Consider the following 10,729-nt stretch of genomic DNA (forward strand, 5'->3'; position numbering starts at 1 on the left):
AAACCCAGTGACCCACCCGCCCTTCCCCGCCAGCGACTGCACGTCGTCCGCGCGGCGGGAGCAGAAGCGCGAGCAGTACCGCCAGGTGCGCGAGCACGTGCGCAACGACGACGGGCGGCTGCAGGCCTGCGGCTGGAGTCTGCCGGCCAAGTACAAGCAGGTGCTGGAGCGGGGCGGGGTCGGGGCGGGGTCGGGGCGGGGTCCCAAGTACAAGCAGGTGCTGGGGCGGGGCCCCAAGTACAAGCAGGTGCTGGGGCGGGACGTGGGCGGGGTCCCAAGTACGGGCGTGGGCGGGGCCCCAAGTACAAACCCGTGCTGGGCGTGGCGGGGGCGTGGGCGTGGCGGGATCCCAAGTACTAGCTGGGGCGGGGCGTGGGAGGGGCGGGGCGGTCCCAAGTGCGCGCCCGCAGGACCCGGCAGCGGACGGCAGCCGTAAGCCGGTGAGCCGGCCGGGCCTGGCGCCCACAGCGCGCGCTGCCCTGTTTCTGCAGCTGAGTCCTAACGGGGGCCAGGAGGACACCCGCATGAAGAATGTGCCGGTACCCGTGTACTGCCGCCCGCTGGTGGAGAAGGACCCGACCATGAAGGTGAGGCCCCGGAGCGCGCCAGGCGGCAGAGGTCCCCAGAAGCTACGTCCAGGAGGGCAGGGAAGCGGGGGGAGGCCGGCTCCCGGACCTCACGGCCGCCTTCCCCCAGCTGTGGTGTGCCGCGGGCGTCAACCTGAGCGGTTGGAAGCTTAGTGAGGACGGCCCTGGGAATGGAGTCAAGCCCGCGCCGGGCCGCGACCCTCTGACCTGCGACCGGGAAGTAGAAGGAGAGACCAAAAGCAACCACGCGTCCCCCGAGAAGAAGAAGGTCAGGGTAGCGGGCATCTTGTCGACCAGAGGGCTCTGCCGCGCCCAGTCTGGAGGACAGCTGGGGACAGTGGCCGGAGACCCGGCTCACCTGAGGTCCGCTGCGGGTGGGCGGGGCAGCGAGGAGGGGCGGAGGCTTAGGGCAGCGGGGCTGGAGCAGCGTCTCTGCCTGCTGGGGAGCTGGGCTAGGGGCTGGATGCTGGGGCTTCACTTCACCTCCGCTTGAGATGGGAGTCAGTGCCTTAATGCTGGGAGCTCAGCTTTCCTCTGGGGAGGCGAGGCCCTGAGTGCCTGGACCTAGACACAGAGTACAGTTCTGCCTTCTTGCCGTCCTGGCCACAGGGGAGGGTGTTCAGGTGCCCTGAGGCCACGGGCAAGGCCAGATCCTGAGAGGCTGTGGGGTCCCCTCACTGGCCCCCGTTGCTGCCGGAGTAGTGGGCGCCCCAGCCGGTCCCTGTGCTTGGAAACAGGCCAAGGAGCTCCCCGAGGCGGATGCCACCTCCAGCCGCGTGTGGATCCTCACCAGCACGCTGACCACCAGCAAAGTGGTGGTCATCGACGCCAACCAGCCGGGCACCGTCGTGGACCAGTTCACCGTGTGCAATGCCCACGTGCTCTGCATCTCCAGCATCCCCGGTGGGTGCTGGGTCCCCAGAGCGTGCGTCCAGGGGGGAGCTCAGTGGCGGTCACGTCCTGCCCCGTCCTGTTGCTGACACAGGCGGAGACCCCAGTGCGGCGCTTACCTGGGACGAGGAGGTGGGGTGGCATCACAGCGGCCCCTCCCCTCCCAGACGCCCGCACTAGGACTGGAGCTGGGGGTGTCACGGGGGCTCCTCAGAGCGGGGTGACGGCTGTGACTCCCTCCAGCCGCCAGCGACGGCGACTACCCTCCAGGGGAGATCTTCCTGGACAGCGACGTGAACCCCGAGGACTCAGGCGCGGACGGGGTGCTGGCGGGCATCACGCTGGTGGGCTGTGCCACGCGCTGCAATGTACCACGCAGCAACTGCTCCTCCCGGGGGGACACCCCGGTGCTGGACAAGGGCCAGGGTGAGTCCTGGGCCCGGGGACACCCCGGTGCTGGACGAGGGCCAGGGTGAGACCTGGGCCCCGGGGACACCCCGGTGCTGGATGAGGGCCAGGGTGAGACCTGGGCCCGGGGGACACCCCGGTGCTGGACGAGGGCCAGGGTGAGACCTGGGCCCCGGGGACACCCCGGTGCTGGACGAGGGCCAGGGTGAGTCCTGGGCCCGGGGACACCCCGGTGCTGGACGAGGGCCAGGGTGAGACCTGGGCCCCGGGGACACCCCGGTGCTGGATGAGGGCCAGGGTGAGACCTGGGCCCGGGGGACACCCCGGTGCTGGATGAGGGCCAGGGTGAGTCCTGGGCCCGGGGACACCCCGGTGCTGGACGAGGGCCAGGGTGAGACCTGGGCCCCGGGGACACCCCGGTGCTGGATGAGGGCCAGGGTGAGACCTGGGCCCGGGGGACACCCCGGTGCTGGATGAGGGCCAGGGTGAGTCCTGGGCCCGGGGGACACCCCGGTGCTGGACGAGGGCCAGGGTGAGACCTGGGCCCCGGGGACACCCCGGTGCTGGACGAGGGCCAGGGTGAGACCTGGGCCCGGGGGACACCCCGGTGCTGGACGAGGGCCAGGGTGAGACCTGGGCCCCGGGGACACCCCGGTGCTGGACGAGGGCCAGGGTGAGTCCTGGGCCCGGGGACACCCCGGTGCTGGACGAGGGCCAGGGTGAGACCTGGGCCCCAGGGACACCCCGGTGCTGGACGAGGGCCAGGGTGAGACCTGGGCCCGGGGGACACCCCGGTGCTGGACGAGGGCCAGGGTGAGACCTGGGCCCCGGGGACACCCCGGTGCTGGACGAGGGCCAGGGTGAGTCCTGGGCCCGGGGGACACCCCGGTGCTGGACGAGGGCCAGGGTGAGACCTGGGCCCGGGGGACACCCCGGTGCTGGATGAGGGCCAGGGTGAGTCCTGGGCCCGGGGACACCCCGGTGCTGGACGAGGGCCAGGGTGAGACCTGGGCCCCGGGGACACCCCGGTGCTGGATGAGGGCCAGGGTGAGACCTGGGCCCGGGGGACACCCCGGTGCTGGATGAGGGCCAGGGTGAGTCCTGGGCCCGGGGACACCCCGGTGCTGGACGAGGGCCAGGGTGAGACCTGGGCCCCGGGGACACCCCGGTGCTGGATGAGGGCCAGGGTGAGACCTGGGCCCGGGGGACACCCCGGTGCTGGATGAGGGCCAGGGTGAGTCCTGGGCCCGGGGGACACCCCGGTGCTGGACGAGGGCCAGGGTGAGACCTGGGCCCCGGGGACACCCCGGTGCTGGACGAGGGCCAGGGTGAGACCTGGGCCCGGGGGACACCCCGGTGCTGGACGAGGGCCAGGGTGAGACCTGGGCCCCGGGGACACCCCGGTGCTGGACGAGGGCCAGGGTGAGTCCTGGGCCCGGGGACACCCCGGTGCTGGACGAGGGCCAGGGTGAGACCTGGGCCCCAGGGACACCCCGGTGCTGGACGAGGGCCAGGGTGAGACCTGGGCCCGGGGGACACCCCGGTGCTGGACGAGGGCCAGGGTGAGACCTGGGCCCCGGGGACACCCCGGTGCTGGACGAGGGCCAGGGTGAGTCCTGGGCCCGGGGGACACCCCGGTGCTGGACGAGGGCCAGGGTGAGACCTGGGCCCGGGGGACACCCCGGTGCTGGATGAGGGCCAGGGTGAGTCCTGGGCCCGGGGACACCCCGGTGCTGGACGAGGGCCAGGGTGAGACCTGGCCTGGGGGACACCCCGGTGTTGGATGAGGGCCAGGGTGAGTCCTGGGCCCGGGGGACACCCTGGTGCTGGACGAGGGCCAGGGTGAGTCCCAGGCCAGGCCCGTGGCCGTCTCCTCTCACCCCTCCCTTCTACAGGGGAGGTGTCGGCTGTCGCCAATGGGAAGGTCAACCCAGCTCCATCCACGGAGGAGGCCACAGAGGCCACGGAGGTGCCAGACGCAGGGCCCAGCGAGGCAGAGGCAGCCGCCGTTCGGCCCGGGCCACTCACAGAGCATGTCTTTACGGACCCAGCCCCCACCCCGCCCCCCAGCGCCCAGCCTGACAGGTGGGCTCTCTCAGGGTGGGACAGCCAAATGGGGGGGACTGGCGGGGGTGGGGGCCGGGCTTCCGTGGACCTCCCTGGAGCCGCCATCCTCCCCACAGTGAGAACGGGCCGGAGGCCGACATGAGCAGCGCGCAGCCCGAGCCAGAGCCCAGCGGGGACCCCGCGGGCAGCACCAGCGCTGCGCCCACCATGTGGCTGGGAGCCCAGAACGGCTGGTATGCGGGGCCCCAGGGGTTGGGGTGGGGAGGGCCCCCGGGCACCCCCGCCCACCGGCCTCCTCCTGCAGGCTTTATGTGCACTCGGCCGTGGCCAACTGGAAGAAGTGTCTGCACTCCATCAAGCTGAAGGACTCGGTGCTGAGCCTGGTGTGCGTGACCCCGCCGGGGGGTGGGCAGGGAGGGCCCAGGGCAGTGGCCTGAGCCCAGCTCACCGCCCACCTGCCCTCCCGTCACAGGCACGTGAAGGGGCGCGTGCTGGTGGCTCTGGCCGACGGGACACTGGCCATCTTCCACCGGGGTGAAGGTGAGACCTGGTTTGAGGATGCGGGGGGCCTGACATCCCCTCGGGGTGTGACCCCCCACGTGAGCAGAGGCAGCCCAGCCAGGCCTGAGCAGGGCTTGTGGGTTCTCTGCAGACGGCCAGTGGGACCTGAGCAACTACCACCTGATGGACCTGGGCCACCCGCACCACTCCATCCGCTGCATGGCCGTCGTGCACGACCGCGTCTGGTGCGGCTACAAGAACAAGGTGCACGTCATCCAGCCCAAGACCATGCAGATTGAGGCGAGTGTGGCAGGGCTTCCCACACAGGGGCTTCGTGGGGTTGCAGGAAACGCCCTCAGGGGGGCAACTGGTTCGTCCGAGGTCATGGGCCAGCAAAGGGCGGCCGGGCTGTGAATGCCTGTCTGCCTGGAGCCCGCCTGCCATTTCCCCCTGACACAGCAGTCGCAGTCTGCGCGGGCCCCACGCACCTCCCTTGGCACGGCTGTGGGGAGGTCCCAAGGCCCCCAGGAGGAGAGGGCAACGAAGCCCTGAATGGCGGCCGTGAGCTGCCTCAGGGACACTTGGCTGTGGCAGCTTCAGGGACCCCACCCCGTTGATGGGCTGCCCTGACCCCACAGAAGTCATTCGATGCCCACCCACGGCGGGAGAGTCAGGTGCGGCAGCTGGCGTGGATTGGCGACGGGGTCTGGGTGTCCATCCGCCTGGACTCCACGCTGCGGCTCTACCATGCCCACACCCACCAGCACCTACAGGACGTGGACATCGAGCCCTACGTCAGCAAGATGCTGGGTGAGGGCGCTGGCCAGCGTGTGGGGGCAGGGGTCCCCTAAGGCTGCCCGCTGACCAGCCCCCGCCCCCACAGGCACAGGAAAGCTAGGCTTCTCCTTCGTGCGCATCACAGCCCTGCTTATCGCGGGCAACCGCCTCTGGGTGGGCACTGGCAACGGAGTCGTCATCTCCATCCCCCTGACTGAGAGTGAGTACCCCAGGCGCCTGCAGAGACGGTGGGCGCACGTCAGGGTCCCGGGCAGGGCGCAGGCTGCCCCTCTGTGACCACCGGTCTCTCTCCCTTCCTTGCTTCACCCTCACCCTTTCCAGCCGTGGTCCTGCACCGAGGCCAGCTCCTGGGGCTGAGAGGTGAGTCCAAAGTGCCCGCCTTCTGCCCTCAGGAGGCCCCCATCCTGGATGCCCTGGGGCTGAGATGGCCTTGCCTTTGGCTTGGCTGTGGGCCCCAGGCAGGCCCCACCCCATCCCTCGCCTGCTGGAAGGCTGACCCGCCCAGTGGGCAGGCTCAGCGCCCCCAGCCCCTCTCTCTTCAGCCAACAAGACGTCCCCCACGTCGGGAGAGGGGGCCCGCCCCGGCGGCGTCATCCATGTGTATGGGGACGACAGCAGCGACCGGGCAGCCAGCAGCTTCATCCCCTACTGCTCCATGGCGCAGGCACAGCTCTGCTTCCACGGCCACCGGGATGCCGTCAAGTTCTTCGTCTCGGTGCCAGGTGAGCTCCCGGCACCCCCTACCCCACCCCACCCCAGGGCTGTAGCATGGCCCCGGCAGGAGACCGCGTGGGGCCCCCGACGCCCCGCTGAGGCCCTGTGCGGTTGGCAGGGAACGTGCTGGCCACCCTGAACGGCAGCGTGCTCGACAGCCCATCCGAGGGCCCCGGGCCCGCCGCTCCCGCAGATGCCGAGGCCCAGAAGCTGAAGAACGTGCTGGTGCTGAGCGGCGGGGAGGGCTACATCGACTTCCGCATTGGTGAGTGCTCGCCGCGGGGCGGGGCCGCGGCGTCAGGGCGGGTGGTCTCTTCACGCAGCTCTGCTCTCCCCAGGCGACGGCGAGGACGACGAGCCGGAGGAGGGCGTGGGGGATGTCAGCCAGGTGAAGCCGGTGCTGTCCAAGGCCGAGCGCAGCCACATCATCGTGTGGCAGGTGTCCTACACCCCCGAGTGAGCTGCGGCCCTCCACCCTGCCCGCCTGATGCCGCCCGCACCTGTACATACGCCCCACCCACCTGCCCACCACCGCCCTGGGGCGGCCAGGCGCCCGTCCACCCCACTTCTGACCTCTCAACCTGCAGCTTTCACCTGAGGCCCGGGGCCTCCCCCCCGCGAGCTGGCAGAGCAGCTGGTCTGGCTGGGGGTGGGGCGGGGAGAGGGCAGCGTTCTGACCAGGGAGGCACAGAGCCTTTTGGAACACCGGCTTCCCAGCAGCTCCTGGCTGGCACCCGGCCCTAAGTCCTCCAGGCCCAGGACACTGCAGGGCCAGAGCGAGGCAGAACCCCAGGGGGGATCAGGCCAGGGCACACCCCTACAGGCAGCCCTGGCTCCACCCTGGGCCCTCCACTCCCATCACTCTCTCCCAGGGTCCCCCCGGGGAGCAAGCAGGGACTCAACCCTGCTGAGTCTTCCTACCCTCGGTCCACTTGCCTTTGACTGCTGTCCACGAGAGCGGGGCTCCAACCCTCAGGGAGCTGGCCCAGCCTCTCACCTTCCCTGGGCTCCCCCCACCCCAACCCCTGCCACCCTGGGAACCGGCATGAAAGCACGTAACCAAGCTCCCTGGGGCAGCTGCTCGAGAAGAGACAGATAGACACCCTCATCCAGCTCGAGCCCTGTGATCATCCCGTGTGCTAGGCCCTCACTGACCCGTGTCTTCCCCTCACCACTGGCTCAACCTGGGCGAAGACCCACCTTGTAGGAGCAGGCCCCTTGAGTCCCACCCCTCTCGGAAGCCCCTAGGGTGGAATTTCTCAGGCTGCCAGGGCAGGCCCAGGCCTCAGGAAGAAGGGGGGCGGGGGGGGCCCTGGCCTCTCCTGGGGTTAGTCCTTGGATGTAGGCTCAGCCTCAGGGTGATGGGAAGGAGTGCTCCAGGGCCTGCCTCCGGTGCAGTCTCGGAGGAGCCCGCTCCTAAGACACGATACTAAGTGCCTGGGGCCAGTGGCGCGGCCTGCTCCCGTGAGGGCCCTGATGACAGGCTGACTCTGCTCAGCAGAGGCCAAGGGCCAAGGAGAGGAGCTGCTAGGCGTCCGTGCCTGCTGCTCCGAGCGGCATTGCCTTGGACTGCTATCCCCCCTGCCCAGGCCTCACTTCTCTTCCTCCAGACACTGGGCAGGGTCGCCCAGGCCCTGCTGCCCACCCCCTCCCACAGAGAAGCACAGACCCTGGGCAGCTGCCCCTGAGCCCAGCCGGTACCACTGCAGGCTTCCCCCACGCCCTGCCACTCTCCACTGTGACGTCCGTCAAGTCCCTCTCTGTCCTCAGGGGGCCTGAAGCGACCTGGGGGTGAGCCGGGTGGGTGCAGCCAGGGGAAGGGGCTGGGACGATTCTCCTCAGGCTTTGGCCCTGCAAGTGACCCTACGTATCTGCTCTGTATGTAATAAATGTCTTAACACCATACTTCTGTGTCCCTGGGCCCAAACCAACTGGAACACAAAAGTTTTCTTCCGTTTATTATAAAAACAAATGCCCGGCAAGCCAAGTACCAGAGCTGCGCCCTGCTGCGTTTCCAGGCAAGCTGTAAACAGGAGCGGGCTGGGCCGAGGCGCCTGAAAACCCCATCCAGGGCAGGAAGGCAACCAGAGCTCGGCAGGCGGGCACCCACCTGCCCTCCGGAAGGCTGCTGCGGGGCTACCACAGGACAGGCGCTCTGAGCTCCGGGGTGGGGCCTGGAGGGGGCGGGGTCAGCCGCAGCCCGCTTCGGAGGGGCACACCTGCCCGAGGCCCGGCTACTCGTATAGCCAATGCCCCGCGCTATCCTCCCAGCACAGGAGCTCGTCTGTGCGGAACCAGAGTGCGATCTCGCGGCGGGCGCTCTCCACCGAGTCGCTCCCGTGAATCACATTCCTGTGCGGGAGAGGCGGCGTGAGCACAGCCCGGGGCAGGCAGAGCTCGGTCAAGGCCCCGCGCAGCCCACTTTGGGGAGTCAGAACCTGACTTACTTGCCGACCTCGATGCAGAAATCGCCGCGGATGGTGCCGGGCGCGGCGTCGGCCGGATTCGTGGCTCCGATGAGCGCTCGGGAAGCGCGCACAACGTCCAGACCCTGCCACACCTGCCGACAGGTCGGAGGTCAGCGCTGGGTCAGCGTCCCGCCCGCCTGCCCGCCCGCCCGCCGACACTCACCATGGCCACCACCGGCCCGGAGCCCATGTACTTGACCAGGCGCCCGAAGAAGGGGCGCTCGCGCAGCTCGGCATAGTGTTCCCGCAGCAGCTCCTCCGAAGCCTGGGGAGGTAGGGCGACAAGCCGCGTGCTCCAGGATCCTGGCCCCCGGGGCCCCGCCCCACGCCCGTAGACCCCGCCCCGTTCCCCACGGCTGGAGACCCCGGCGCTCACCTGCACCAGCTTCAGCGCCACCAGCTTGAAGCCCTTCCTCTCGAAGCGCCGCACGATCTCGCCCACGAGCCGCCGCTGCACGCCGTCGGGCTTCACCGCCAGGAAGGTGCGCTCGTGCACGCCGGTGTAGGCTGCGGGGACCGGCGGGGTCGGGGCGCGTCAGGCCCGGCCGCACCCCCTCCCCGCCCCGCGTAGCCCGGCCCGCGACGCTCACCCGCCGGGAAGAGGTTGGCGAAGATGGTCAGCATCAGGCAGATCATGATGGCGACGGCGGGGCGCGGGCGGCGCGGGCCCGGGCGGGGGCGGTGCCCGGACCGGGGCGGAGCCTGTGCTTAAAGCGGCATTGTCGCTGGGAGCCGCAGCCTCGGTGGGCGCGGCGAGGCGGCGTCTGTCGTCCACGCCCACATCGGGACCTCTACGGCCGCGCCCGGGCCGCCCCAGTCCCCGTGGGTCTCCGCACCGAGGGTCGTAAGCAGCAGTGACAGCCTGTTCCTCCCCGAAGCCCTGCCACCAGCCCGCTTTGGTCCCCCAACCCCAAACTCAAAAGAAGCCACATCCCAGGTTACTTCATGTGCCTTTATTCGCGTTCAGTTTCTGCCCGGGTCGTGGGAGGGGAAGCCAAGGTGGAAGTGACAGGCCAGCACTGGGCTCCACACCTGCTGCCCTGCTGCTTCCAGCGTGCCCCCAGGAACCACTTCTGGCAGTCAGATCTGCGAGTTGGGGAAGCCGGGACAGAGGAGATAAGGTGCAGACCGCACCCTTTGTACGAAAACGTAGAACTCGACAAGTCGGCGGGGAGGTCAGATCCAAGATACCAAGGGGGCTGATTCAGGTGTGACCCAAAGGGGTGCCCACTGTCTTGCACCCTTGGGGCAGCCTGCCCGCTCCCGCACTTTAGACTGCTGTGCCCTTGGTCTTTTTCTTCGCCTCCTGGTTCTCAGGATAGTCCCAGGGATCAGTGCGTATCCTCTCCAGGCTGAGCATGGGCTCCTCCGTGCTGGGGTCTCCGTTTTTCTGTCGCTCTGCTAGAATCATGGCCCGGAGGAGCGGCGGGTAGGGGACGGGGCGCGGCGTCTCCTCTGGCGCCGGCGTGAAAGAGGTGAAGGCCTCCTCCTCGTGCTTGGGCACCAGCCGCCAGTCGTGGTACATGACCTGCTCGATCTCCCGGGCCTCACTCTCCGTCTTTCCTGGGGAGAGGAGACCGGGGACCTTTGCTCAGACGTTGCCGGAACAACCTGTTGCGGGCAGCCTCCCCACCGAGTCTCCGACGCCTTACCTTTGAAGGTCAGGATGCCCCAGGCCTTCCCGTGGTCCAGGTTCTGTAAAGCAAGTAGGGGAGGAGGTCAGCTCGGAAAGCGCTCGCCCAGGGGTCGGGCGACAGGAGACTCCCTCCCACTCAGCGGCTCGCAGGGGAGGCGCCGGAGCCCCGCGGGGCCGGGAGCGGCGCGGAGCTCGCGGTGCGCGCACCTGCGCCGTGTAGTCCGGCCGGACCCGCGTGAGGCGCCAGTAGCACGGCTCGTCGTGCTGCCACAGCCAGGACTTGCGCGTGACCAGGCGGCCCAGGCCGAAGAACGGAAGGCGGCCGAGCAGTTGCAGGAGCCGACTCTCGCGGCGCACGTCGATCCAGGCTCGCATGGGCAGCTTGCGGCCCGAGTGCGGCCGCATCAGCGTCTCGTAGTCCAGGGCGTAGCGCACCGAGTCGCGCGGCCGCTCCCGCTGCTCGCGCAGGGCCCGCACACGGCGGGCCAGCTCGGCGATCAGCCGCGGCCGCACCTTCTTGCGCGCCATGGCAGGGGCGGCCTCCACGGTCCGGCCGGAAGATGCCACCGCCGCCGCGCTGCAGACCCGCCTGGCGCCGGAAGCGGCGGGTGTCCCCTGCAAAGGAGTCCGGGCGCGGCCGGAAGTGGAGAAGGGGCCGG

The 10,729-nt window shown here is 69.8% G+C and overlaps 3 protein-coding genes across 10 annotated transcripts in view; 1 reads left to right on the top strand and 2 right to left on the bottom strand.

The window, feature by feature from the left end:
* MAPK8IP3 (mitogen-activated protein kinase 8 interacting protein 3) overlaps positions 1 to 7,861 on the top strand; it is a 42,462-nt gene extending 34,601 nt beyond the window's left edge. For all 8 annotated transcript variants that reach the window (XM_061152511.1, XM_061152515.1, XM_061152512.1 and 5 more), the window contains 16 exons: positions 34 to 160; positions 492 to 587; positions 697 to 855; positions 1,325 to 1,490; positions 1,722 to 1,904; positions 3,782 to 3,971; positions 4,070 to 4,186; positions 4,258 to 4,338; positions 4,426 to 4,493; positions 4,606 to 4,754; positions 5,093 to 5,264; positions 5,338 to 5,451; positions 5,574 to 5,612; positions 5,795 to 5,974; positions 6,085 to 6,231; positions 6,305 to 7,861. In XM_061152511.1, the coding sequence (XP_061008494.1) occupies positions 34 to 160; positions 492 to 587; positions 697 to 855; positions 1,325 to 1,490; positions 1,722 to 1,904; positions 3,782 to 3,971; positions 4,070 to 4,186; positions 4,258 to 4,338; positions 4,426 to 4,493; positions 4,606 to 4,754; positions 5,093 to 5,264; positions 5,338 to 5,451; positions 5,574 to 5,612; positions 5,795 to 5,974; positions 6,085 to 6,231; positions 6,305 to 6,426 (2,110 nt within the window). In that variant the 3' untranslated portion in view covers positions 6,427 to 7,861. The remainder of the gene's footprint in view (positions 1 to 33; positions 161 to 491; positions 588 to 696; positions 856 to 1,324; positions 1,491 to 1,721; positions 1,905 to 3,781; positions 3,972 to 4,069; positions 4,187 to 4,257; positions 4,339 to 4,425; positions 4,494 to 4,605; positions 4,755 to 5,092; positions 5,265 to 5,337; positions 5,452 to 5,573; positions 5,613 to 5,794; positions 5,975 to 6,084; positions 6,232 to 6,304) is intronic.
* A 46-nt stretch (positions 7,862 to 7,907) lies between these two features.
* NME3 (NME/NM23 nucleoside diphosphate kinase 3) lies at positions 7,908 to 9,110 on the bottom strand. Its single transcript, XM_061152521.1, has 5 exons — positions 9,025 to 9,110; positions 8,811 to 8,941; positions 8,598 to 8,699; positions 8,414 to 8,526; positions 7,908 to 8,318 (listed from the first exon to the last, which is right to left on the bottom strand). Exons 1-5 carry the CDS (start codon positions 9,068 to 9,070, stop codon positions 8,201 to 8,203), a joined length of 510 nt encoding a protein of 169 aa, XP_061008504.1. The 5' UTR covers positions 9,071 to 9,110; the 3' UTR covers positions 7,908 to 8,200.
* A 262-nt stretch (positions 9,111 to 9,372) lies between these two features.
* Positions 9,373 to 10,633, bottom strand: MRPS34 (mitochondrial ribosomal protein S34). Its single transcript, XM_061152520.1, has 3 exons — positions 10,278 to 10,633; positions 10,087 to 10,129; positions 9,373 to 9,997 (listed from the first exon to the last, which is right to left on the bottom strand). The coding sequence occupies exons 1-3, from the start codon at positions 10,596 to 10,598 to the stop codon at positions 9,705 to 9,707; spliced, it is 657 nt and encodes a 218-aa protein (XP_061008503.1). The 5' UTR covers positions 10,599 to 10,633; the 3' UTR covers positions 9,373 to 9,704.
* Positions 10,634 to 10,729: the final 96 nt, after the last annotated feature.

The sequence above is a fragment of the Dama dama genome, chromosome 10, assembly GCF_033118175.1.
Source record: "Dama dama isolate Ldn47 chromosome 10, ASM3311817v1, whole genome shotgun sequence".
Lineage (NCBI taxonomy): Eukaryota > Metazoa > Chordata > Mammalia > Artiodactyla > Cervidae > Dama > Dama dama.